The 27,815-nt window shown below is 56.4% G+C and overlaps 1 protein-coding gene across 2 annotated transcripts; it reads right to left on the bottom strand.

Annotated features, from left to right (window-relative positions):
- Positions 1–70: 70 nt before the first annotated feature.
- Positions 71–24,881, bottom strand: ITPRIP (inositol 1,4,5-trisphosphate receptor interacting protein). 2 transcript variants are annotated; one of them, XM_008270488.4, is made up of 2 exons: positions 24,575–24,881; positions 71–3,698 (listed from the first exon to the last, which is right to left on the bottom strand). In XM_008270488.4, exon 2 carries the CDS (start codon positions 3,683–3,685, stop codon positions 2,027–2,029), a length of 1,659 nt encoding a protein of 552 aa, XP_008268710.2. In that variant the 5' UTR covers positions 3,686–3,698; positions 24,575–24,881; the 3' UTR covers positions 71–2,026. The 2 variants fall into 2 exon arrangements, with proteins under 2 accessions (XP_008268710.2, XP_008268708.2); XM_008270486.4 differs by lacking the exon at positions 24,575–24,881 and adding an exon at positions 20,329–24,391.
- Between the last annotated feature and the right edge of the window lie 2,934 nt (positions 24,882–27,815).

Here is a 27,815-nt window from a genome sequence, read left to right as displayed (position 1 = left end):
CCCCCACCCCCGCAGACCCTGCCCCAGGAGGTCCCAGGCTTCCTGAATGTAAGAACAAACACCATGACTGTTTCTACTCCTTGTAAGAATTTAATTCTCCCCTTAGTATAAATAAGGCAGCATGAGACACCCGGAGCCCCACTGCCGTCTGCCTCAGAAGCAGCGCTGGTGCATAAAAGATGCCTGTTTCCCACCGAGTCCTGTTGTCTCTGCATAAACAAGAAGCCGGAAGGGATTCTGTGCAGCACAGGGGAGGCCGGGGGAGATCCAGGCTCGGGCTTGGCTCCTGGCCGCCGGCTCTCGGTTGCTGGGGTCTCTTCAAAGCACAATGGGATACAGATGAAGAGGGGCAAGGCACAGGTAGTAATAAATAAGGAAAACGATTCTGGTTCTGGAAATGAGTCCTGGTGGAACAGAGAGGGGGCTCGGGCTGTTGTAAGAGATGCACTTGACCAGGTGCATTCGCAGGGGCGACCGGCTGGCAGTCGTGACTTCAGACAGGCAGACCTAGCACCTGTTCAGGTCACACAACGGGGCTTCCCACAGGCTCCGTGGCCCCGGTCACTGCAGAGTCTCCTGCTGTGAACCAACCCTGGCACGCCCACAGTCGACCTTCCAGAGCTTTCTGAGGCTGGGTGAGAACTCGTCTGGGCACCCTGTCCACTTGGTTATGCCGTCTGGGAGGCGTGGCAGGGTCAGATGCTGGCAGGAAAGTTGGGGGGGGCTGTGCTCCCTGCTCTTGCATCCTCCTCCTACTTTGGTCCCCTGTGAGGGTTATTGAGGCGAAGGTGACAGAGGTACTCCTAAGGGCCAGTGAAGCCACAGTGGAGGTGCACAGGCTGCTGGGCCCTCCGGAAGCAGGCCCGGAGGTGCAGCCCTCTGTGCACAGTCCCCAGGGCGCTGAAGCAGCCTCAGGTGGCTATGCTGACAGCGATGTCTCTCTGGGTCCCCTCTGCTGGGCTCTTTGGGTCTGGTCATCCGTGTGGTCAGCAAGGCCCATGGACAAAGGGTGGGCTCTGTGCAGTGAGGAACTTGGGGAGGGGGTGGTCTGAGGCCTGCAGGCTGGTGCTCATGGTGCCAAGCAGGCCGAGCCCTAGGACTGGGGCCCCAAGGACCACCCAGGCTGTAGCAGCCCTCACCCTCTGGCTCTGCGACTTTGCACTGGGCCCGATCACAAGCAGACCTCAGCATTGTGGTACTGGGCTCTGTCCCTTGCCCTGTCTCTTTGTGCCTCTCTTGGGACCAGCCTCCACCTTTGGCAGTGTCCTGCCTCTGCCATGGATGGGCAGTCACAGAGACCAGCACTGGCCAGGACAGAGAGAAAGGCTGCTGAGTGGGCACCCAGCACGTAGAGGGCACCCACCAGTGCTCGGGCTACAGCACACTGTGGAAGAGGACACTCCTGTGGCTAACAAGGTGGCCAACTCTCAGCTCCTCTCTGCCACCAAGGACCCAGTTCTGCGGAGTGGAAACATTCATGGGTCACCGAGTCTTTTCTCCAAATAGCATAAAGAACAGAAAGTGGCAGTTGCCATGGGACCCCAACTGTTGTGCAGCATGAGGATCAAAGGCTGGGAATTCCCACCTCTGTCTGTCAGGGGTTTGGCCTGGATGGCTGAGCCAGGGGTCCCAGGAGACAGGTGTGCCAGGTCTTAACCTGGGTCCCCGCCAGCTCACTCGTAGATCCTCTCCTGACGAGCAGAATGAATTGTACCCAAATCAACATTTGCATTCGCTCCAACTCAGGGTCCAGAGTGTCCTGTCACTCATCTCGGCCACCCGTGGTGTTCCCAAAGTACACAGCACAGACTCAGTCTCCAAACCCCAGCTGCCTAGCCAGCAGGCCCCAATGGCACGAGAGTGAACCAGCTGCTATTCTGTTTTGTCTACACGGTAGGGCCTGGCTTCGTGGCAGGCTGAACCTCGGCTCCAGCCAAGCCTGCCGTGTTCCCAGGACAGGGCTTGCAGGTACCGCGGGCTGTGGACGTGAGAGGCCCCCCATCCTGGCCCTCAAGTGCCACGCGCTCTACAGGACGACAGCTTTTGGGGGCAGGATGGCATGGTCTGAGGGGACATGTAGGGAATACTCGGTCACAAGTGCCGGGGCATTCTTCAGCATCTCGTAGAAGGAGTCCACTGTCTTACGGTAGAGACTTCGCTGCAGGACGAAGGGTCGGAACAGGTTGAGAGGCTCGGCCCTGTGCACGGCCTCCGGGAGTCCCACGGCCTCGGGCACCTTGCGGTTGCCCAGGAAGAAGTGATGGAGCTTCTTCTCCAGCAGGCTCTTCTCCAGGAAGCACAGCAGCTCGTGCAGACGTGCGGCGAGCTGCGCGGCCTGCCAGTCGGCGGCCCGCCGGGAGAGCAGCAGGTGCAGCAGGGCCGTCTTCAGGTGGTAGCTGCTGAGCCCGCTGGGGCCCGTCAGACGGCTCTGCTTGGACAGCAGGAAGCAGGCGATCTGCAGGCAGCTCAGGTGGCAGGCGCCCTCGGGTAAGGCCTTCAGCATCATCCTCAGGAAGTGGCGCTCGTAGACCGCAAAGGACAGGAGCCAGTCCGTGCTGCAGGCCGTGGTCTCCCCGGAAGGCTCCCTGGGAAGGTGGGAGACAAAGTACAGGTCCGAGTCATCACACTGGATCGCGGGAATCAGGTGGAAGGGCATGAACTTCCCCGAGCGGAACTTGATCTTGAGGGACCCTGGGGTGTCCAGCTGGCCAAAGGCCAGGTTGAACTCGTACTTGTGGGCGATGCGGTGCCAGGCTCTGGTGAGGGCCGTCTGGAACCACTTCATGACCTGCATGGTGTCCAGGTACGGGGACTCTCTGGCGCACAGTAGGTCTTCCATACCGCTGTCTTCGGGCTGCGTCGTCTTGTTCTTGCCATGGAGGAGACACAGCATGTCTTCCCCGAGCTTGGTCTTGCCGCAGACGCAGCCCTGGGCATCTCCGTCGGCCCGGACCACTTTGATCTGGGCATAGCCCTGGCGATCCAGGGGCACCGGGTGGCTGGAGCACCAGAGCTCTGGGTGGAAGCGGTGCGGCTCCGGGGGCGTGAAGGGCACAAAGAGGTGGCAGAGCAGCGGCCTGTCCACCTGCCAGTTCTCGTACATGCTGTCCACGCCGATGAAGTCCTCCACCTCCATGTCGCTGTCCCTGTTGCAGAGGCTCCGCAGGGCTTCCAGCAGGTCATCCACGAAGCCTTCCACGAACTCCCGGGTGCGAGCAGCATCGGCCGTGGCCGTCCGGATGCAGCGCTCGTAGAAGTGGCTGAGGGTGGCCTTGTTGGGCAGGGTGAGGCCCCGCAGCGGGGCACCCCCCAGCCCGGGCAGCTCGTCCTCATCGCCGCCCGGGCACTCAAGGGAGGGCCCGTCCTGGTGGTCCTGCCGCCACACCTCGATGATGAGGAAGAGGATCATGCAGAGGGTGCTCCAGAGGTCCCAGGCCGCGCGGGTGTCGTTCGGCTGCGCTTCCTCCGCTACCTGCTCCAGGGCCTCCTTCTCAGCCGCCAGCCGCGCCACCTCCTCCTCCAGGCGCAGCTGCTCCAGCTGCAGCTTCTCCTGGTGCGCCTGCATCTTGCGGATGATCTCCTCCTCGTTCTCGGGGACGGTGGCGTTCTCCCGCGGGAACAGCAGCGGGTGGTTGATGATGGCCGTCACCACCACCAGGCACACCCGGAAGAGCCCCACGGCCATGGCGGGAGCTCTCCTGGCAACAGGGAGAGACAGAGAGAGACCACGGGTTACCCTCAGCTTCCTGGGATCCCACTTCTTCTTGCACCCTCACGCCGCCCTCTGCCCATGGTGAGGCCAACACCTTGGTCCTTCTCCCTCCCAACGCGCTGCCCCCTGCAGTGGCCTCACGTGCTGCCATCTATCTAGCCTCGGGAGAAAGAGCACCAAAGGCCTACACCTGTGGTGGACGTCTCTTTCCCTCTGTCCAGGCGTTCCTCTTGCAGGTGGCAGCAGCCCATGGTCCCTGGGCCCCCACCCTCTTCTCTGCCCTGTCCTTAAAGCCAGTTCAGGGACAAACCTAGCTCCCAGCTCCAGGCAGGGAGCACATACCCCAGGCCCAAAACAATCAGACTGCTGTACCCAGCCAGCTACAGCCACAGTGATTGGCTCAGGCATGAGCATGTGACCTGATTTGGGCCAATGAAGACAGAAGTAGGATGCTTTGGGACCAATGGGGAGACAGACTCACCCTGCCGTTAGGGTTGCCCAGGGAACAGGATTATACCTGCCGTGCTGGCAGCTCTCTTGCCACCAGGAAGCGAGCCTGCCTGAGAAAGACACCAACACAGAGGATAGCAGACCCCCACCTGCACAAAGCCATCACCTTGGGGCCCTCTAGCCACCAGAGTCAATAACAGAGTCAGCTGGAGTTGTTTTTCCATCACTTGAAACCCAAGTGGCCCTGAGTGAAACATCCATGTTCCCCCCAAGTAAATGCCTGGGGAGTCAGTATTTCTTCTTGCAGCAAAGCCTCGTGGTCAAGAACAAGAGGCTCCAAAGCCAGTTCTGTCCTTGAAGGTGACCTTGGGCATGTTAAGTCACCTCTCTCAGCCCTGGTTTCCTTCCTGTACTAGAGGAAAGCATTAGCATCCCACAGGGTCACAGTACTTAGGGCTGTGTTGATCCGTGCTACCCGCTTGGCCCAGTGACCACCTCCGACGCAGTTCCGAGCCCGAATCTCCCTCCATGGTCAACCTCTCCCCTTGACCTGGAAGGCCCCACCAATTCAGTCTTGCCCTGGGGCAATCTGTTACAGCCAGAGAGATGAGGCACTGGTCTTTCTCTGCAGGAGGCACTCCACCGTCCTGGCATAAGGGGATAGCTAGGTCTCAAGAGACTCTGGGGAGGAAGTAACCCTGACAATCTTCACAGTTCCAAGTGGGATCCACAGAGCAGCGGCTGCACCATCTAGAAGCCTGCTGGGAAAGGAGACCCTCGCCCCCTCCCCCCCATGCCCTCAGACCCGTGGAATCAGGATCTGTATTTTAACACTGTATTCTCAAGTTTTCACTTACTACAGCAAATAACCAAAGCCCCTGCTTCAGAGGGAGAAAAGCTCACAGTTTTGGAGACCCAGGTTCGCTCAAGAGCAGCTCCCCTGTTTGGGCTCTGGGCAGTGAGCCAGCAAGCAGAGAGGCCGGGGCCCTGTCAGGCTTCCATCAGGACCCTCTCGAGAGCGCCCCCTCACCGGGCCCACCTCCTGAACACCATAATTGGAGAGTTTCAATCCTGTAAGTACCATTAATTGAGGACTTTGGTGTCCTAAGTTAAGAATCCTTGGAAGCTAAGTCGTGTTCAAGTCGCAGCAAACGCCACCCATATTAAAGTCTGGGACGCCTGTCTCAGTGTCAGCCTTGCACCTCTCCCTTCCCTAGCAGGAAGCTCGGGAACTCACAGTCTGCTCTTTCCAGCACTGCCAGGCCTCCTTCCAGCAAAGACGGCAGCTGGCCAAGTGCCAGCCAGCTGTTGTCGGATGACAAAGAGAACGCAGCGGGCCCCCCGCCCACATCATCCCAGGCATGCCAACAACCGCCTTCAGCAGTTCCTGGGCAGGCCTGAGCCCCAGTCCTCTTGGCTTAAGCTGCTGATCTTGACTCTGCAGGATGCAGTTCTGGCCCACATGGTGCTTAGGAGGAGGGATTTGTCACTAGGTGCAGGCTGTCCCCAGCACGGAGGAAGACGCAGACTGCCCGAGTTGGCATGGCTGCTGCTCAGACGTGACTCACATTCACCCTACACACAGCTGGAGGTGCCAGCGGCGACCAGTGAGGAGGCTGGAAGGAGGTCCGGCTGCAGCAGAGGCTGCAGAGCTGAGCTCAGAAGCAGGTATGGGTCCCCTAGAGAAGGACATGGGGTCGGGAGAAAGTGGAGGAAGTCACGCCGGAAGGTGGGTGAGGTGAGGAAAAGGACAGGGCGGCGAGCCAGCTTCTCCCAAGCCAAAGAGCAGCTTGCAGGGTAATGGCAGAAGCAGGTGGGTCCCTGTTTCCACATACCCGAAATACCCCCAGAGAGCTTGTCAGGAGCTCCAAGGCAAGACTGTGAGGCTGGGTGGTTAACGTGGAGGAGAGTTTTAAGATAAAGGTGTGGAGTGCTAACAGTGCAGTATCAGGCAGCAGTCGGCTAGGAGGTCATTTAGGGTTTCTGAGGTCCTTTGGGGTCCCTGTAGCCCAGGCAGTCACCTTTGGGCACAGCAGGCCTTGAGCAGTCACAGTCACAGCCCTGGCAATGCCTAACCATGGAGGGAGTCCATTTCCATGTCAACTCATAGACAGATGCCACCAACTAAGGAGTCATGCCACGGAAGCCCTGTCACTGGGAAGCCCTCCTTCTCTCCACCCAGCAGCAGGTGCTAGCTCAAATACCTGGGTCCCTGACACCCACGTGGAGGCCTGGATTGAGTTCCTGGCTCCTGGCTTCGGCCTGGCCCAGTCTTGACTATTTGTGGGTATTTGGAGGTAGCCAGAGGATGGAAGATGGATCTCTCTCTCTCAAATAAATAAGTAAATAAATAAATAAGAAGCCAGCATGTGAAGCTACTGGACATGACCTGGGACAAATCAGTGTCTTCACCTGTCAACAGGGAGTAACAACGCCTGCTGCTATAAAGCTTAAATAAACGAATGCTCATCAAGCCCTTAGCAAAACGCTGGTTCCTGAGCAAGTTTTCTCAGAAGTGGAGCTGTGGAGGGTTGGAAGGATGCAGATGATGCTGCCTACGGGAGTTCACGACGCCACAGGCCACACAGGTGTCCATCCAAGGCCTCTGGAAGGATGCAGGCTGCCCGTGGTAACACTGACAGCAGCAGGGTTATGAACAAGAGGCCCCAGAGAAGCAGTGCACAGGACTGGAGCCCAGGCTTCAGACCCAGCACATGGGGCCTTGAGCCTTTCTGAGTGACCTGGGGTCATCCACTGGACTTCTTCTGGGATCCTGGACAAGGTGGGGTTTGTAACAGTCTCTCCTCCACAGGGATGCTGGGAAGCTCAGGTGAGATGATGCACTGTAGGTGCTCAGCATGGTGGCTGGCACGCAGCAGGCGCCCCACAAAGTGCAGCTCTTGCCCTGGGCCCCCAAGGGCCTGTTTTCTCACCTGCTGTGCCCACTCACCCTGCCCAAGTCCCCTGGGGGTGTGGAGGGACACAGGCTCAAAAGTGCTCTGAGAGCACAGAACGTCCCACTGTTCCTGCGGTTCCTCAGCACGTGGCTCCGTCCGCCCTGCCCAGCCAGTGAAGGGAGAAGTTTTCAGAGCCGGTGTCCTCCCGCAGCTCAGGGGTTCCCTCTGCCTCACCCCTCCCTCCCTGGGGCTGGATCTCAGCTCTCATTTTGCTCCTTCTGAGATTCTGCATTGGCTGGCGCAATCCTTAGCACCCTGAGGGAGGGGCAGGAAAAGCCAGGTCAAGACAGCGAACAGGGCTCTGGCTGCTACACGGGGCTGAGTTTGAAGCCTCTGCTACTTCCCCTTCCGAAACGACATCATGCAGAACCCTGCCCTGGGACCCAGCGGTCAGAACAGGGCTGTTTGAACGGGTGGAGAGGGGCGGGTTCAGGTGCTGCTTGCAATGTCTGCATCATAGATTGGAGTGTGAGGCGGGTTAGTCTGAGTTCCCACTCCTCTGCTTCTGACCCAGCTTCCTGCTAACGCAGCCCCTGAGAGGGCAGCAGGCGATAGCTCAGGTTCTTGGGTCCCACACACAGTAGGTGACTGGGATTGAGTTCGGGTCTCCTGGCTTCAGCCTGGCCCAACCCTGTTTGCAGGCATTTGGGGGAGTGAATCAGTGGATGGAAGATCTCTATCTTTCAAATAAAATGAAAACAAAAAAATTTTTTTTAATTGAGAAGACTCTAGGGACAGGACAGGTAGCTGGGAGCCTCTGGCAAGCCACAGATGCACAGCCCGCCCCAAAGAGCCTCCTTCCTCCAGCTCCAAGTGTGTCCACCACCTCCTTGCCCTGAGCTCCAGGACATCCATTGCTGTGCTTACGTTTGAGAATAAACCTGGGTCACTTGGAAGGCTTCTTCTGTCCCCTTGCCAGGAAGCCAGCAGGAAGCCTGCTGAATTCTCCACCCCCGCCCTTGCCCAGAGAGAGGAGGGTCCATGTAGTCCACAGCTAAACTTAGCCTGGCACAAGGCCAGAGTCACGGGGCAGCAGGGGCTGGAGTGAGATGCTGGCCGCTGGGTGGCCCCGGGCAGCAGCTGCAGGTGGTTGGCCAGGACCCAGGGCTTACTCAGACCCTCCCACTGATCTCCAGGAGGGTCCTGGAGACCTTAGGGTCCTCCAGGGGCCTAAGGTCCTGGAGGAGAAAGTCACTTGCATTCCTTCACTGGGGTCCCTTACTGCTGCATCCCCCCACCCCCACCCCAGGCCGGTGACTCTCCTGGACCATAGCTTCGTCTGGCAAACACCACTATAAGCTGGCTAACAGCCACAGCTTTGTTTCTCGGGCCCTCACTGGGAAGCAACCTTCTGAGAGGTGGGTGTGAGCCCTATCTCGCAGGTGGCTTAACCAAAGCCCACGCGATTAAGTACTTTTCTAGGAAAGTCCCAGCAGGGCTGACACTTGGCCTGCGCCTGCCACATCCAGGTGTCTCCCATGATGCCACATTTGCATAGTGCACACTGCACGGAGGGGAGGGGCGGTGTGTCAGAGGCTGCAGGAGTGCCCTGGCACCACAGAGGTGTAGGGGCCATGGGAGCCATGAGGGTGCGAGGCTGAGAAAACACAAGGGGTGGAGAAAGCTCCATTCCTCCTTGTTGGGACACCTAACCTGCCCCGACAGTAGAGGAGAAGTCCATGTGAAATGGGCTAGCCGTTTCCTGCCTCCCACACAGAATTCCTACCACGAACCAGGAACAGGAGGAGCCCAGTGCTCCCCGCCCCCCAGGGGTGGCTGACTTGGGCCTTAGCTGCAGAACACTCAGGACCCATTTCTCAGCCCCCCCCCCCCCCCCGTCCCCTTAGGGACTGTGGTTCTGAGGTCACCATGGGCATCATCAGGCATGCAATCAGGCACAAAGGCAGATCTGCCTATCAGAAGTTCCAGGGTGGGGCTCAGCACCTGCACTTTACCCAGCCCCCCAGGTGGCTTGAATGCCTCGGGTCTGAGAGCCACTCCTGCCAAGGCAGGCAAGCTCCGTGGGAGGAGGGTGGGGCTCTGCAGTGTGGCAGCAGCTGGATTCTGGAGCTCGCCAAGAGCTTGCCCTGCACCCAGTCTTCAGAGGCAATTAGTAGAGCTAATTGCCATAGCAAAGGCCGCCCTGGCCCTGGTGTCCTGGAGCGGCTTTACGAAATGGAAAGAAGGAGGTGGCTGGCGGCAGAGAAGAGCATGCTAACCCAGGCTCGGGGTGGGGGTGGGGTCATTTGAGTCCCCTTCCCACCATTTAGATTCCAGGCCCTCTAACAAAGCAGGAGCCAAGGGAGACCCAAACTCCTGCTTCAGGCCTGGCCTCATGCTGAGGCTTTGCAGTCCTAGCTAAAAAGGCAGAGTTGTTTGGGAGAAAATAGAGCCATGGATTTAAGAAAGTCAGAGTGTAGAACTGTACCTGAAACACCCCATTTTGCAGATGAAGAAACTGAGCCTAGATAGGAAGGTAGACATCAGCCCATGGGCCCTACCTGGGTGGCATCTAGCAGGGAGTCCAGGGGACACGGAGTGAAAGTAAGGGTGCTCTCTCAGAGCCATTGGCACAGCAGTCACCCCAGGCCAGGCTGGGTTCCTCATGCAAATTTCAGAACATCAGTCAGGCAGCTGCGTTATCCCTACCTTACAGTGAAGAGACTGGCGGGCAGGGAGGCTCACTGGCGGACCTGTAAGATTCCCCGGTCTGCGGCACGTGACTCTAAGTGGCTGGGGCTGCCCCTCATCCTCCCAGGAGTCTGAATGGGAACAGTGGGCGGGCCAGCCACCCCCGAGGCATCGTCATCAGCAGTGACCTGCAGTCACCCAGGTCGGCTGTCCCCCAAGCTGCCCAGGCCTTGGAGCAGGAGGAGAAACTTGGAGAAAGGACAGTGTGGACACAGAGCTCCAGTGGGCCTTGGCTTGGTTTTGAAGTTGGAGCCCTGGGCGGGATCTCCCTCCACAGCCGGCCCAATTCCATGCTTCTCTCTAGCAAAGCCCTTGCCGGCACTGGAGCCTGACCAGCCTCCCTGCTGAGTCCAATGCACCCACTGTACGGGGCCAGCTCAGGGGCCCCTCTTCTGGGAGCCTGCCCGGAAGCAGTACCATCTCACCTTTCCGGGAACTCTTGCAAGTCAGGTGAGCAGCCTCCTGCTCCTTATTGTGTCAGCTCATCCACTGGTCCCTGCCTTGTGACCTATGGTCCCAGGGTGTCCTCCTGCAGACCCCAGTGCACCAGGCCATGGCTCGACACACTGCCGGAACCAGCAACGTGCTGATGTGGGGGTCTCATCACGCACAGGGCAGATGCAGCTGTGCAGGCACTGCCCGTCTCCACTAACTCCCTCCGCTGGGCCTAACTCAGGACATGGCACAGACGGCTCAGAAACAGCCCCTTTGAATGCATCACCGCCCACCATGACCGGTTCCCAGACCTCCGGGATGGTGGGCCGAGTTGGCCTCTGCCCTGGCCAGGGCAAGGCCTCTGGGCTCTCCCTGGGGACATTTCTGGCCAGGCTCTCTCTTCACCTGTACCCTAAATGGGGGTAGAAGAGAGGATCTGTGGGGCCTGTGCCCTGGCAGGAGAGGGAGGCGTAGACAAAGGAAGTAAAGAAAGAGGAAGGAAGAGGACCAAGAAAAATAATTGAGAAAGTAGGTGGGTGGGCCACCCATCACCCTCCAGCTCTCCCAGCTGCAGGGCCTGGCTTGTGGCCTCCAGCCGGGATGCCTTCCAGACCCCGCTGTGGACCCCTGGGCACCTTCTCTACCCACCTCCAGTCACTCTTCCTGAGGACAGGGCTGAAACCAAGTCCCTGAGGGGTCTTGGGGAACGTGCGTGGCTGTCGTGAAGAGCTGAGTGGGTGGGCGCACTGCTCCCAGGACAGAACAGCAGGTGCCTGGTCTGAAGGTGACAGCCACCACATCTCACAGTTTGGGCACTCGGAAGACGGGTGTCCAGATCTTCTCAAAGTCCCCCAATTTCTAAACATTGGCCACTTATTCTAAAATCCCTTTAAAACCATGTGAGCTTATAAAAAAAAAAAAAAGTGAGCCAAATACAGCACATTAGGGGCCACCCAGAGCCTGCAGCCCCAGGTCTGCAGCCCCTCACACGCACCTCTGCAGCAAACCGACTCTCCTCTGTGTCTGGGTCCCCCTTCCTGACCTTTCACCCCACACCCAGGCGCCCCTGCCATGGGCCCCAATCGCCACGCTGGGCAGAATCATCACAGCTGGCAATGCTGAGACCCTGCACCAGGCCTGGGGTCTCTTCCCCATGGCCTCTCTAGGGACAAGAAGAAGTGAGAGAGGGACTCTGCAGCCTGAGGCTCTGCACTATGTGGGTGCGTTTGCTCAGTAGTGCAGTGTGAGGCATGTGGTCCCAAGGACCGAGGACCCTAAGTCCCCACGGCCCCTCTGCCACCCCAAGGGAGACCCCACACTGACTGAGCAGGACTCCAAGCTCAGGAGGATCAGGGGACAAGACTGTACCCTGGTGAAGACAGGGGAGCACAAGCCCAGCAGTGAGTCAGCGGCAAAGTGGGCACAGGACGGGAGCTGGTCTTTCGGCTGTTCCCACATGGACATGGTGCCAGGCGGCCTCACAGGGGATGCTCAGTCATACCTGCCAACAGCACTGGGTTCCCTCAAGGTCTACTCTTGGAGGATGGAGGAGTTTCAGAAGTCACCAGGATGCCAACCCCATGCGCAGGACTGGGGTCACCAGGGTGGCCAGCCAGCCGAGACGCAGGAAGGACAGCAGCCTGAACCCTACCACCTCTGGCAGGAGAGTCACATCCTTCCTGTCCCCCACCCTCCACCAGCTGACGTGGAACTCTCCACAGGCAGAGGCTGGACAAGGCAGGGAAGCCATCAATCTCCCAGGAAGGACAGGGTGTCCCTCTGTCCAGCTGCCCTGCTGACTCCTGATAGCAGAGGTCCTGGCCCATAGGACATCACGGACATCACAGGACAGATGTAGAAGCCTGGGGTCTGCAGCCAGGTTGCAGGGAGGGAAGAGAGAAGGGATGACAAGCAGTGACAAGGGACAGAAACCAGGAAGGCTCAGAAACGGCAGCTGTGACTCCTGAGTCCTGGTCCACAACCCTTCTTGTCTCCTTCAGGCCATCTCCAATCCAACAGCCACTGTGTGGCTGGGATGGCAGCCCTCAACGAGATATGCTATTGTGCAGATCCTCAGTCCCAGTGAACATGACCTTGGAAAACAGGTCTCTGCAGATGTGGCTAAATTAAGGCTCACAAGATGAGATCATCCAGGATTACCCAGGTAGGCCCTAAATCCAACAACAAGGAGCAGGCATTTGGCCTGGCAGTTTCTTTCCTTCTTTCTTTCTCTTTTTCTTTCTTTCTTTTCTTTCTTTCTTTTCTTTCTTTCTTTTCTTTCTTTCTTTTCTTTCTTTCTTTTCTTTCTTTCTTTTCTTTCTTTCTTTTCTTTCTTTTCTTTCTTTCTTTCTTTCTTTCTTTCTTTCTTTCTTTCTTTCTTTCTTCCTTTCTTTCTTTCTCTCTCTTTCTTTTCTTTCTCTTTTTCTTTCTTTCTTTCTCTTTTTCTTTCTTTCTTTCTCTTTTTCTTTCTTTCTCTCTCTCTCTCCTTCTTTCTTTTTAAGATTTATTTATTTGGAAGGCAGACTTACAGAGTGGCAGAGGCAGTGAGATAGAAGGTCTTCCATCAGCTGGTTCACTCTCCAGATGGCTGCAACAGCCAGGGCTGTGCCGATCCAAAGCCAGGAGCCAGGAGTTTCTTCCAGGTCTCCCATGCAGGTGCAGGGGCCCAAGGACTTGGGCCATCCTCCACTGCTTTCCCAGGCCATAGGAGAGAGCTGGATCAGAAGTGGAGCAGCAGGGACTCGAACTGGCACCCATATGGGATGCCAGCACTGCAGGCTGGGGCTTTACCTGCCATGCCACAGCACTGGCCCTGGCCTGGCAGATTCGATGCCAGTTATGATGCCCATGTCCCACTCCCAAGTGCATGAATTGATACCCAGGTCCAGCTCCTGACTCTAGCTTCTGCCAATGCAGACCCTGGGAGACAGTGGTGATGGCTCAAGCAAGTGGACTCCTGTTGCCCACATAGGGGGAGACTTGCATTGAATTCCCAATTCTCAGTCAATGCAGGCATTGTGGAAGTGAAAGAGCAGATGCGAGCTCTGTCTCTCAGAGAAATTAATTAATTAATTAATTAAAATCCCACGACAAGTGTCCTTATGAAGAGACAGAAAAGGAAAAGCAGGCTAGAAGGCAATGGAAGATGGAGGCAGAGATGGGAGTGATGTGGTCACAGCCAAGGGACACCGGAGGCAGCAGAAGCTGGAAGAGGTGGGGACAGAGTCCCCCCATCTGCTGTTTGAAGCCCTCAGTTAGGCAGCCTCAGGAGACTGACGCAGTCTCCATGGCAACGCACCTCCTCTCTCTGCCCACTTTCTCTTTCTGCTGCAGTACTTCCCTCTCCCAGCATCTCTGACTTGGCCTAGGAGAGCAAACCACCTCTCACATGCCCGTATGGACCTTTGGAGTCCGTTCCTCTAGCTCTCCCTAACACTCGGTCTTGAAGGTCCCCCTTCCCCCCTTGCACTGGTGTCCAGTTTCCATGTCGCACACATCGGAGCCGTAGGTCTGATGCCCAGGGCCTGGCTTGACCCCCTCAGGGGAAGCCTTGGTTCCGTCCCTGCCCAGCCCAGGCCCTGCAGATGGATCATCTCCTGTCCTGAACACACCCTGGACATCCCCATTTCCCTCACGCCCACGCTTCCTGTCCCTGTTGGCCGAACTCTAGCAAGCCCACCTCAGAAACCACTTCCGGGGGGCCTTCTCGGCCCCCAGTTCCTGCCTCCAATCCCTCTTTCTTGAGAAGAGCAGACATGAAGAGGGGGGCAGGTTTCTTGGGAAGCCTCTCTGAGTGCAGGCCAGCGGCTGCTGCCCTGAGTAGGTGACAGCCGTGCCTGGTACCCAGCACAGACTCCCTTCCCAGCTCTTCACTCGGAATTAGTGCCTCTCACCTGTGCAGCAGCACCCCAGGGGAGGGCACCATGGGCCCCATCACAGGTAGGAGCCCAAGGCACGGAGACTGAGCAGTCTGCTCTAGTAATGCGCCCGGGAGCTGGGGTCACCCCACCGTACCCTGGCTCGCTCCATCCTGCTTTTTCATCAGCCGCCTGCCTCCTTCTCGCCTTGTCCCACTGCCTCCCTCAGCTGCAAGCTCTTCCACGGTAGGGGCTGACTGCTGTTGGTCTCCACATTCCCCAAAGTGCCTGGCACAGACCTGCTCGCTGCACCAAGGACACATGGCATCCTGGGCCCCCAGTGCACACCAAGCTCGCTGGAGACACCGCTTTCCTCAGGACTGGGTAGAGACAGGTCATTCGCAGGCAGCAAGAGTGTATGGAAGGCTCCCTACACCCCTGGGATTCCCACCTCCCTCCTGCACGCACCATCACAGGTGCCTGTTGATGAGACACCCCACGCTAACCATTTCCTACTGTCCCACATGGGCTTGGAGCTGGCTGCCTCTGTGGGCCCATCTCGCCCACAGTGCTGGCACAGAGGGGACATTATGCCCAGCTTGGGGTGGGATCGGCCAGCGCTCCCAAAACGTGCTCCTTTCTCTGTCTCCCCTTGGCTTCCGCGCACCGCCTGCCTCCAAACTGAGCAGAGCAGCCAACACTCTGGCAAACTGCACTTGCTTTGGCAAATCTGCACTTTTGCAGCAGCAGCAGCAGCAGCAGCAGCAGCAGCGGCCGGCAGGGCTGGGAAGGGGAGCTGCGCTGGCGGGAAGCTGCTCAGACAATGCAGACCCACTGACTTGATGGGGAGGGGCTGGCGGAACCAAGTAAAAAGGGAAGCAAAACAAAGCCCTTCCCTACTCCCCACCCCCCCCCCCCCACTCCCGCCCCTTTGCACAGACACCAGGGATGGATGGAACCAAATGAGCTGCCCCTGGGGCCCAGCCTTCCTTGGATCCCTGGATGGGAACAAAGAGAGGCCAGCTGCAGCCAGACCCCTGCCTCCAGGGCACCGGGAAAAGCAGCCCACCCCAGGATGTCCCCATGGCTGCTGAACAGCCAGTTTCCTCACAGCTCTCTTACCCATGTCCTGGCCACAGCGAAATCCCACACTCTTCTTCTACCCCCTTCCCTGGCTTAGGTCCCCTGTGGTTTAGGCAGTACCTGACACAACACCTGGGCCCTAGCTGGGCTGGGGAGGGGAAGTGGGGGGAGGAGAGGAGGGGAGGCTCTTGGGGTTTCAGAGCACATGTACACACACACATACACAAACATGCACGCGATCTGTGTCCATGAAGATTTAAAAATCCCTTTCATCCTATTAAATGGGGAACAATAAGAGGCACAAAGGCAAGCAGTAAGGCCAACCCAATTGTAAAAAACTTAAGAGCTGTGGCCTGCTCTTTGGCCTGCACAATGGAGTCGGGTGTCTGCCTGCCTCCCACGCCTGTTAAGTCAGAGCAAACCAGTTCGCCTCCTTGCCAGAAAGCCGGGGGCCTGGACCATAAGGCATGGAGCAAAGTCAGCAAACTTGTGCCTAGGATTATCTTCAATCATTCAGTCACACTCCCTGTGAGTTACACAGAACGAAGCCATAGCAGCAATCTGCGGTCGCATCACTTTCCAGCCATGGGGCTGGAGCCGCAAGTGACGTGCGCGCTCTACTGAACTGTGCCTTAGGTATCTACGTGATGCCTGCTGAATGCATGAGCCCACATGCAGACGGGGGCAGGCAGCAAACAGCCAAAGGCAGTGTTGACTTCACAAGAAGAACACACGCCGCCTGTCCCCAAGGAAGGACCACTCCAAAGTTCTTCAGCTAAGAAGAGCTTGATAGTCTGTAAGGCTTAGAGTACAGTAGGTGTGGCTCAAACTCTGGGACCAGATGGCCTGGGTTTGAGTCCTTGCTCAGCCACTTGCTAGGACCATAGTATCCACTTCTAGCTCTGCACATCTGTGCTTTGTAAGGGACATTGCTGTTGGCATGGGAGTGGTGAGCAAGTCAGGTATTTCCTTTCTTAAAAATAAAGAATTAAAAAAATTACTTATTTTGAAAGGCAGAGAGAGAGAGAGAGAGAGAGAGAGAGTTAGTTAGTTCTAAAATCTGCTGGTTCTTTCCTCAAATGCATACAATAGCTGGGGTGAGGCCAGGTCCAGGTCAGAAGCCTGGCGTTCCACCCAGGTCTCCCATGTGGCTAGGCTGGGACCCAAGTACTTGAGCCATCACCTGCTGCCTCCCAGGATGCATTAGTGCAAAGCTGGAATTGGGATGAGCCAGGACTCAAACTCAGGCACATCCCAAGTGGATGTCTTAACTGTTGCACCAAACAACTATCCACCACAGGTCAGCATTGGGGAGAGAATGCTGTGGTGCAGCGAGCAAAGCTGCTGCTTAGGAAAAGATTTAAAAATCTATCAGAGTGCCAGTTTGAGTCCTGGCTACTCTGCTTTCAATGCAAGTCCCTGTTAATGTGCCTGGGAAGCAGCAGATGATAGTCCAAATCCTTGGGTTCCTGCCACCCACAGCCTGGCCCAGACCTGGCTGTTGTGGCCATTTAGGGAGTGAGCCAGCAGATGGAGGCTCTCTCTTTCTCTGCCTTTTAACTAAATAATAAGTCAATAAATGCCTCCTGGAAGAGAGTGTGGTCGACACCCATGCAGCTCCTCCAGAAGCTGTGACAACGACTCAGTGTCTTGGAAGGGCTGCCAGAGGCTGCCACAGAGTGAGCAGAAGACATGCGGTGACCCAGGAAGCTGGGCAGCAACCTCCTTCCCTCCTGCCTGGCAGGGCTGACACCGACAGGTCCCTCTACCTCGTGCGAGCACGCAGCACTGGACGGGGGTGGCCGCTGCACACATGGGCTTGTTGAGCAAACCCATCACAGAATGGAGTCAGGACTAGGATGAAAGATCCTCAGTGTCTTTCCTCGCTGGAGCAGGAATTTCAAGTTCCCGGGATGGAGAGGGAAGCCCTGGACGATGTTAACTTTGAATTCTAACTTCCAGACAGGCACCCTGCAGTGAGAGAAGCAAAGAGCTCGGGGTGGGGGTGGGGTTGGGGAGCCTAGAGGAGGGGGAAGCATGAGCAGGGTCCCTAGGCCAGCCCTCACTGCAGGCGGACTCCTGCCAAGGTTCACGGAGAGAAAAGACCAGGCGTGAATAGCGTGAACACCACAGTGAGCTGACCTGACCACAGCTGCCTCGCCCCTGCATTCCTGCCTCACCCCTGCATTCCTGCCTCCTGGCTTAAGACCCTTGTGAAAGGTGAGATCAACGGAGGGAGGAGTACAGGGTGAGTAGATGAGGGAAGGGAATGAGCAGAGAACTTGCTCCCGGCAGACTGGCCAGCTGTCCTCCCATCCCGGAGAAAACTGGACAAGCCTTGGAGCCCTGACACTCCACGGAGGGTTCAGCCAACGGCAACTTCAGGCTCAGGTGGAATGCTTCACGTGCAATCTCCGAGGCACGCCCTCATCTGCATTCTACAGAGAAGGCACCGAGTGGTGAAGCCTCAAATCCAGGCCTGGCCCACCCTCAACTCTACAGCCTTCTTGTGCTGCTTGTGAGCTGATGTCTGTGCAGCATTTACTGAAGGGTAGGTTGTTAGTAAAATGGCACAGCCTTATCTATGGCGCGATCTACACCCTGACACCATCCTAGGCTCTAGCCCCTGCCACCATTGCTGGAAGCCAGGTGGCCACATGGCCCAGCCACCAGTGTCAGCTCCGCTCCCATCCTAATGGGATTCACTGCTCCTACTTCCCTGCCCGTTCCCCGGGAAAGTTTTAAGAGGACCTGTTCTGAACACATGGCTCTTTCTCTCAGTCTCTCTCTCGATCTCTCTCTTCTCCCTCTTTTTCCTTCTACACCCCTTCCCTCCGATCTGTCGAGTTTCCCCCAATAAACGCTTCCCTTGACTCCAGTGTTTGGTGTGTTTTGTGGCAGCCTTACGCAGGTGACAACTGAAACAGAGTCTGGGCACGAAGCAGAGGCCTCACCACCTCCAATGCCCCTCCTTCCAGAGTGTGACCTGGGCCATCTGAGACCTCTGCAGCTGGTTAGGAAAGGGGGTTGAGCACTCTTTAGACCTGGAGGTGGGGGAGGGAGCCTGTGTGCTGGGGGCAGCCCGCAGGGGCGGGGCCCAAGCATCCTCTGCCCTCCTTCCCTGCTGCCTGCTGTGGTCCTGCCCTCTTAAAGTCTCAGCAAACAAAGGCCCCTTTCAGGAGCGGCAGGCGGGTCCAGGCTGCCAGCAGGCTATTGAGACAGGCTCCCAGGAGAACAGTGCGGAATGAGCACGTGACTCGAGCCAGCAGGCAGGGCCGAGTGGAGGACAACACCCTCGGCTGGTTTGATGCAGGTCTGCAGGAGACTCCCCTGCCTTCAGGAAAATGACGCGAGGAAGAAAGCTTGGACGCGGAGTCCCTCCTCCCAGGCGGGCTGTGGCCCACTGTGAAATTCACCTGGAAGTGAGTCATTTCACAATTGTGGCGCCATATTTTTCCCAGGGACTTTTATCTGAGTCCCAACGAGCTCTGAATATTCTCTAGTACTGCTTGCTACTGACCCCACTGAACAGACCAGAAGACCGAGCCCTCTGTGTCCCTATCACAGAGGTCGACGCGAGGCAGGGGGCCAGGGGCTCAGGCCTGGAGTTGGTGGTGGGTCTGCTGTCTTTTCACTTTTAACACTCAACCTCGGTGGCATTTTTACGTTGTGTTCACGCACACTGGGCCATGGTGTCCACGTGGCGGCCTAAGGTAGCATCTAGAGCTTGAGGCTCCGGAAGGAGCAGGCCTAGGTTTGAATGCTGTCTGTGTTGTTTTCAGCTCTGTGACTTCGGGTTAGCCCCTTGACCTCTCTGGGCTGGCTTCTTCACCTGTAAAACTGCGATGGCACCTACCTTGAGGGGCTCTTGGGAAGAAGAACCCTCAGGGTGGCTTTGCTAAGAATCTGTGCTGGATTAACGAAGCCATGATTTTTAAGAAGGTTATCCTCTTTTGATGAACTTCAAAAAGGATTTTGGAGGCCTGACTTGTAAACAGAAGAATGCAAATGCTCTCTCTGCTAAGGAGACTCCAGCTTTCATCTCTAGCCCTGAAGAGGTCGCAATCATACAGACACCAGGGCTAGGACATTAGCCACTGCTATGCCGAACACCGGGGAAGCATCTTGAAGTTGTGCCCGGTTGCACGAGGCAAAGACTTTCATGAGAGACCTCCAGGGTGCAAGGGAGGCAGCTCCTGCCCCGAAACTCCTGTAGACAGAGCTCACCACATCTCGTGGTCCACCCTTCCCCAGGGGGAGAGGGGGGCAGTCCTCCCTTCCCCAGGGGGAGAGGGGGGCAGTCCTCCCTTCCCCAGGGGGAGAGGGGGGCAGTCCTCCCTTCCCCAGGGGGAGAGGGGGGCAGTCCTCCCTTCCCCAGGGGGAGAGGGGGGCAGTCCTCCCTTCCCGGCATCTTTCATTCCCGCCTCCTGTGGGCACCCCGCAGCCCTTGCTGAAGACTTTCTGTCTTCACGAGGGCAACATCTTCTAAGATGTGGCTGAAGCCACAAGTGGCCAAAGAACATCAGGATGGCTGAGCGAGTTCAGCCCAGTGAATGGTACCTTCCCCAGGGTCTCCCTTTGGTGGGATGCAACTGTCGACCATGACTGTAACACCATTTCTAAGACAGCAAGTGTAGCTCAAACATCCCCAGCTCCCTGCAGGAGCTCCTGGAGGTGGGGAGAATGCCACAGGTTTCATTTAACCCATTGAGGATCCCCAGGGGAGGTCACCTGGACCACTTTGCTTTTCCAGCTGGGCTATCTCGTGGGGTCTCCCACAGCCTCTGAGTCCCTAGCACAGTGCTGTCCATTTCACAGGTGAATAACCTGTGCTTGACTGACATGGAAGCCCCCGCAGTAAGGAAAGACGTGGGCACCCCTATTTCTCACTTTTTCATGGGGGCAGACGGGAATGTCACTTTTCTGATGGTCCCACCCCTGCTCCTTCACTCCTGCCTCACAGACAGGAGTCAGGCTCAGAGAACCATGTGAGATGGGAGCCAGCCATCAACACCAAGAGCTCCCTGCCCTGGGGCCAAACCCAAAGCCCAAAGCCCCACCCACCCTGCCACAGACCTGGGGGCCACACCCCTTCTCTCCCCTTCCCCGTGACCCGCCATCTCCCAGCCTCTGAGCCACAGACCTGTGGATGTCCCCCCTTCGATGTCCTTTCCCTTCAACATGTGTCTTACAGTTGGGGTTGGTCTTTCCCCTCCCAGGCTGCCTTAAGGTGGAGGTGTTGCCTTGGGCAACAGTGATGTCACCTGTAAGGTGCTTCCATTCCACTGATGTCACGGGGCGGACCATGTGGATAGAGGGGGAGGTGTTCTCTATGGGAAAACACCACAGGGCCCAAACCACTGAGGCGGACCTAGAGGCCTCTTGGGCACTCCCAAAGAGCCTCCTTCTCCAGAACACCACCTCATGCTTCCCTCCTCTCTGGATGCCTATCACAGACCCCGCCTTAAACCTGACGTTCCCCCTCGGGTCAGTGGAAAGGTCAGGCCAGCAGCCTTGTCCTCAGCTGCAAACCAGCCCTGCAGAAGGACATGGAGGCGCTCCTGCTGCCCCTCTGCCCCGGGCTGGGTCCCAGAGGCTTCGCCTTTGTCCAGCCCTCTGGGGCGGCGGGAGCCCAAGTCAGCAGAGAATGCAAATGCCTGGCTGATGGCGGCCCCCCTGAGGAGCCCAGACTTGCTCTCTGCGCACCATCTGGCCCCACCCTCCCAACAGCTCTCGGAGGGGTTGCCCCCATTTTGCTGAGGATAAAACCAAGGCTTGCAATAGTCAAGGCCCTTCCCAATTGCTAACAATAACCAACTCCTGAACACTGGACTCAGCCCAGTCCAGCCAACTCTGCCCTGTTCCAAAGGCCACCAGGTCACATCTCCTTGGTTTTGGGCACTGGCTCTGAGGAGCAGGGGACAGAGACCCAAGAGGGCTCAAGCAATCCAATGGGCAGGGCAGGTGGCCTGAGGCAACCCCAGCAGGCACTGCCTCGGGGCTGTCTCACCCCAGGCCGCTGCACAGAGTCTCTCTGCTGATCAGGCACCATGGTTCTTTGCTTAGCTTCCTATGGACCCATCCAGGTTACCAGGCCATCCTCTTAATTTGCATTATAGGCCTGGCCCTATAAACCCTGAGACTGCACAATAGTTATTTAACTGTGGCAAATGCAAATCTATGTAGCTAGGAGCTACTGCTTGCAAAGCACTAAACAAAGAAGTGAATAAAATGAAAAATTGCTAAGGGGAAAAGTCTACATTGTACCAGCCAAGGAGATGCACACAGCCAGGTTGATCTGAGCATCTGGTTTACCACTGGCAAGAGGGCCAGAGAGAGGGGCACACAGCCCAGCGTTACTGGACACCATGGCCGAATCCTCCACTGGCCTGGCCCTCACTCTAGCTCTGCTAAGCACTAGCCACGTTCTTCTGATCTCTGGGTTCCCGTCTGGCTTGCTCAGGATGCAGGGCCCAGACAACACCAAGTCTGTGTCACGTCCACAAGTCTCCTTGCAAATTAATAAACTAGCCTTTGGACTTGTACACCCTCTTCCAGGAGCTTTCTTGGGCTGATTCAGCAGCCTGAGTCTATAAACTGTAGAAACTGTTTCTGAGTGGGCATAGTTAAGAGCCGACCCCAGGAGAGGTGGCACCATCTTGATTAACACGAGCTTTGGGGCAATCTGCTGGGCACAGCCAAGCCTCTGAGGAGACATCTAAGGGCATGACTGTAACCAGTTAAGGGCTGAGACGTCCAGTGCAAAGCTGAGTGGCCACACCAGGGGCCCGTGAGATGGAGCCTAGGGATGGATCTCCTGGAAGGGCTGGGGAGGGTGTTTGTAGGTGAACAGGACTTGGACAGGGAAGCAAGAGGACCTGGATGTGAGCTTGGGGTGGCAATTCAGGACAGCATGTTCAGACACTTCCTACCTCCTTCCCCTCCTGGGAGAGCTCCCTGCCGACGTCTATGGCATCTTCCCTCGGCACCACACCCAGGTGGCACTTACTCATCACCCGCTTGCAGGCCCTAAACTGGATCTGCCACCTCATATCATCCAGTCATTAGGAAGGAAAGTCAGGCAGGCTTGGGCCAGGCCTCCATGGCCAGGGTCACCTCGTCTCCCCTCCCCTTCCGCTAGCTAGATAAGCTTCTGACCCTGCTAAGAGCAGGCATTTTCCTTCAACAAAGAAAAGGCTCTTCCTTTCTCAGGAGGGTCCCCAACCAGACTAGCTTTATAAGCTTCACCTGTTTTTTTTTTTTTTTTTTTTTTTTTGGGGGGGGGGGTCTGTAAATGCTCAGTGATTGGGACTCAGCTTCCAGGTTCCTGTTTATCTTATTTTTCCATGCCTCAGTTTCTTCATCTGTAAAAGGGGTATAACAGGACTTCAGAAGGCTACTGATGAAGGAAAAGAAAAAAAAGAAAGAAAGAAAGAAAGAAAGAAAGAAAGAAAGAAAGAAAGAAAGAAAGAAAGAAAGAAGAGGAGAGGAGAGAGAAGAGAGAAGAGAAAAGAGAAAAAAGAAGAAAGGGTGGCAAACATTAAGCCCTCAAAATTGCTGGTTATCAGGGTTGCTTGCTCTGCTGTGAGCCTTGGCTATGTCCACCCAGCTGAGGTCCCTGCCTAAATGGCATGAAGTGTTATTCGGATTCACACAAGGGGTGGAATAAGCTAGTAGCAGCCCTGGGGATCAGTTAAAGCTCTTGGCATCACCACAGTCCTACCCTCCTCTCCGGCAAGACTGGATCAGGTAGGGGTCCAGGATGGCCTGGTGTGGGCCCCGAGCTCAGTTGCGCTTCCCAGCTCCCTGGCACACTTGCAGCAGTTGCTCCTTCTTTAGTACACTTCGTGGGCTGCTGTGCCACCCCTTCCCAACTCCTGGGGCTCAGGGGCAACCCCAGGTGGTCCCCGTGGCCGTCGACACAGCCACGCAGCACAGGACCTGCCAGGGCGCCCTGGTTGCTGTAAGTTCCTTCTGGTGGCATGCTGAGACCGGCCGGCGCTGCTTCTGAGTGAGCAGTCTCTGAGCCCAGACCCAGACAATGCTCATCAAGTGCCCCTCGGCTTGTCATCCCTGGGGTGCAGATCGCGAGGCCCTCCCCTTCTCCCTCCCAAGGCCCCTTTCCTTTGGATGAGCTCCTGCTTGGCACGCAGGAGGCTGCCCTGAGAACTGGGACCAGCATACTCCTGGGGTCCACCTCTGCTCTCCCTGGGCTGCACCGGTGGGCTGTGGGTCTCAGCCTCCTGGGGACACTGTGCACCATCCAGCTTCCTCCCAGACAACACCTTCTCAGCAGGGCAACTGTGCCAGAAGTTTCTGCCCCTCCCTGCCCCCTGATGCAAGACACCCCCAAACCACGGAGGACACAACTTCTGGGAAGATGACAACAGGTGACAAGTTCAGATCTCTGCCCCCAGAAAGCCAGAGCCTGAAACTGACTTCCCCTGTGAAAAGGACATGGCCGGAGGACAGCCTTGCCCACGGTGGAAAGTCTGAGGGCAGAGGGGCCTGCAGCAGCCAACACAGGGAATTAGCAAACAAGGATCACCACTTAGGCTGCAGGGGAGACAGAAGCAACAGCCAATTATGTCATTAGCAAGAGCAAGGCCACCTGTTTCTCACCATGCCACAGGTGAGCTCACAGCTGGGCTGTGGCCTCTCTGAAGTACAAGCGGTTTGTAGAAGGGAAAGGCCCTAGGTCAAATCCAGAAAGCACACTGGGACCCAGAAACTGGGACCCAGGGCGCTGCTGCCACCTGGTCCTTCTAGTTTTCATAGGGAGATCTTGGCACAGCAGGCAGGGGCCAAAAGGCACAATGAGGTTCCCACCGCTGCAGTAAGAATACTTTCCCTTTCTGCTCTGCAGCACTTCGGGTTTTTAAGGGGGAAGGGGCGTTTTGGAAGAGGAGGCTGGCGGCCCAGGACAGGAGGCAGAGACTCTGCAGAGCGTAGGGTCCCGAAAGAGGAAGCGGCCAGGGCTTCTCTATCCGGCCCGAAGCAACCTCAGAGCGTCAGTCACCGCCGCACACCGAGAGAAAGCCAAGTTCACGGCTCTTCCAGGCCCCGGGAGGGGAGCGAAGGCGCGAACCCAGCAGGCGAGCAGACTCGCCCGCGCGGCCCAAGTAGCGGATCACCACCGCGCGGGGAACAAAAACGTGGTCCTGCTGCGGGCCCCGAGGCGGAGCTGCCCGCCGTGCCCGCGAAAGGGGCCTCGTGTGCGCTCTTGGGGCAGTCTCGGAGGTCACCAGCGCTCTCCGCATCCCGGGCGCCCCCGCTCCCGGCTCGGTCTCGGGCGCAGCTCCCCCCCACCCCACCCCACTGAGCCCCGGAGCCCCGGGCCCCCTGCGGTCGCGAAGGGGCAGCCGTCCAGCTGCCGGCCCGGGACTTACGTGCGGCCTGGGGCGGCTCTGAGCGCGGATCGGGGGCTCCGACGCGGGAGTCTGCGGGCGGGCCGGCGGCTGCGGAGCGGTTAGAGGGAGGCGGGCTGCGGGGTCCCGGCCGGCTCCCGCCTTCGGGCCTCCATCGCAGGGCTCCGCAGGGCTTCGGAGTTACTCATTTCCTGATGTCACAGAAACTTTTCCCTCCTTATAAGAACAAAACACCCGCCTCTACTCGGGGCGCGGCAGCTGCTTAAGGAGGACCGCGCAGGTTAGGAGCCCGGGCTCGGGGTCCGCTGCGGAGATGGCCCCAGGGACACTCCCTTCCCCGCCCAGGAACTGCAGATGGGCGGGCAGACCTGGAGGGTGACCGACCAGGCCGGGAGCTCACCGCTCGAGTCGCCTGGGGAGGGTGGGCGGAGAGTTCATGGAGGGCGCCCTTAAAAGGCGTCCCGGGCGCGGTTTGGAAGGGGTTAAATCGCTGCCGGCCTGCGTGCGCCTTCGGTGGCGCGTTTTACGAGCGCTGGGATTTCTGGGGGGGGGGGCCACTTTTTTTTTTTTTTTTGTCCATTGGAGTAAATTATAAATCGAGACACAACGCCGGCCCTTTTCTCGTTTTCGGCTTGAATGGATTAAAATAACGCACTCCGTGTTACCATAAATGATTGCATCGCTGCCCCGAGCACCAAGGAGAGGGGCTGAATGCTGCTGGGGCCGCCGTGGTCGCCAGGGCCTGGCTTCCGTGGTGCAGTTGATCGAGCATGGCTACCCCTGCGTAGGAAGGGAGAGAGCTCGGGCCAGCTGCGCAGGGCTAGTGCACAGCAACTTGCGAAACCCACCACCTCCTCTTCCCTCTGCGACCTGCCCCAACCCACAGCCGGGAAGGACACCGGGGAGGGTTTGAATGAATCCTCCCTGCCGCTGCTCTGGGGGCGCCAGGTGCTAAGGAGGGCACGGTTGGTAAAAGGAGGCAGACAGTCCAGGGATTTCGGTCATGGCCATTGCTCCTGCTGCTGGCCCTTAGACTACCTTTTTCTTTTGCTCCTGGATCCCGCCAAGTAGCCTCAACTCTGGTCTGGAAGACATTTGGCTGAGCCTGAAAGATAAACAGGCAATGAGAAAAATGTCTAAAAATAGACCCCCTGGCCCTAGGCCCAGGGTGCTTTTATTCCCAAGTTTCTGTTCCTTTCCATAAATCAGGGGTAGTTGAGGCAGAGTTTTGGGGGCTGGGATGTTGATCTAGGGAAACGCTCTTGAGAGCTGTGTGTTTCTATAATGTCTACAAGTTGCAAGGACCGCATACTTGCCCATCCTCCCCAAAGCAGGTGGAGGGCACTGGAATGAGCCCTAGCAGCCCTGGGCTGGAATGCCAAGGTGCCGGCTGGGATTGTTATCCTGTGTGCAAAGTTGTTCCAGCAGTCTGTAACCAGCTGTGTCTATTATGTATGGTAGGAATGTTCTTCGTATTTGTTTTTCTTTCAAACCTGATGGTTTCCCCCTCTGTGACCTGATGGCCTCTTTTCATTGGCTCCTCTCCTCTCTGTCCAGGCTCTGCTGTCCCAGCCTGGCACAGAAGCCTCTCCTGATCTCACCACTTCCTATCTCATTCCACACTCTCCACGGCTCCTTGTGGTTCTTGGAACTCATGCTTCTCAGAATATGATGGGTCTTTCCCCCTTCACTGCTCACGTGGGCTTTCTGTTCTGCTTGCAACCTTCACCCCACCCCGTCCTCCAGCTGGTCACCCCCATGCACACTCACATTATTTTGCCTGGCAAGTCGTGTGCTCAGTCTTCAGGTCTCAGGCTGGGTAGTCACTCCTCCAGGAAGTCTTCCCTGAACCCCCATGGTTGAGTTGGACACCCCTCCTATGTGACTTCTGTAGCATCCTGTGCCTTCTCTGGAAAGGTTTATAAAGGATTCAATTTCTGGGAACAGGAGGGGCAAAAAGTCAGGGAACCCCTGCTTCAAACACAGAAATGCTTAATAAAAAGTATCAACAATTGAAAGAAGCAGAGGCGGATCTCCAGGGGTGAAGGGAAAAAGCAAACTTGAACTCCAAGGCATCAGGAGTATAAGCTTCAATGGGTAAGGACTGGGGCTAAGTACCCATTCAGACTGTGAGTTCTAGAAGCACAAGGATCTAGACTTGGGACCCCTCCCTGAAGCCAAGGCCCTGGAAAGGCTGACTTTTAGGATCATGAGAATGGGAAAAAACAAACAAACAAAAAACCACCTCTCTAACCAGCACCACAGCAAGGAAGCCTGTAGCTTGTTTGAGTTTCTGGATGAATTTAAAAAAAATGTCTGCTAGAAATGAAAAGCCCCAGCCTGCCTATGCCAGGTAAATGAAGTTGTGAAGTCCCAATTTACCCATGTGGTTAGGGCCTTGGCCCCGTTGAAAACACATGCAAAACTCACTTCATTCTGGTGTCTAGCAGAATAAGCAATTCTCACTGAACATGAGCTTATGATAAGAGATCATAAGCCAAACTAGAAAATGAACCACATGAGGGAGTAATTAGGCAGATGAAATAAACTGGAGAAATAGCTCCATAAGTACTTGAGATAATAGAATGATCTAAAAAAGACTATAAAAGTTATGGCCACAAAACAGGGATAAAATGCTAGAACATAGGACTATGAAAAAAGAAAAGGCAAATTTGAATAGGTACAAATATAATACATAAAAATAAAACATTTAGTCACTAACATTTTAAAAAACCTCAATAGTTGAAATTCTTTTTTTTATTAAGGCGGTAATAATATATAAATCAAAAATCCAATAAAAATAATTTCTTAGGGTGGGTAGTCTAGTGGTTAAGATGCTGCTTAACAATATCCCCTATCAAAATGCCCGAGTTTGGGTCCTGACCTGCCTCCAGTTTCCTGCTAATGTGCACCCTGGGAGGCAGCAGGTGATCATCTAAGTAGTTGGGTCTCTGCCGCCCATGTGGAGTTCTGGCCCCTGACATTGTCCTGGCCCAGCTCTGGTGGTTGCAGGCATTTGGGGAGTGACCAGTGGACAGGAGATTGCTGTTTGTCTCTCACTCTGCCTTTCAAACAATAAATAAATAAACCTCCTTAAAAGGGGAAAATAAAATAAAGTATTAATCTCATTTACGAGTTCTGTTTCAGAAATCTTAAATAAAAACATTAACAAAATCCCAGCAACACATCACAAATAATATTACATAACACATAGGGCCAAAGAGAAAAATGGAAAGATCATCACCATAGATGCATTTGATAA

This window comes from Oryctolagus cuniculus, chromosome 15 (assembly GCF_964237555.1).
Source record: "Oryctolagus cuniculus chromosome 15, mOryCun1.1, whole genome shotgun sequence".
NCBI lineage: Eukaryota > Metazoa > Chordata > Mammalia > Lagomorpha > Leporidae > Oryctolagus > Oryctolagus cuniculus.
The sequence above is the reverse complement of the archived record's forward strand: the minus strand, read 5'-3'. Positions and strand labels throughout refer to the sequence as shown.

Coding starts and splice junctions, on each gene's coding strand:
- ITPRIP (XM_008270486.4), bottom strand. CDS start 20,492: ATGGTCCGCCCCGTGACATCAGTGGAATGGAAGCACCTTACAGGTGAC. Junction 3,699..20,328: donor CGAAGGGGGGACATCCACAG/GTCTGTGGCTCA, acceptor CCCTGTTGCCAG/GAGAGCTCCCGCCATGGCCG.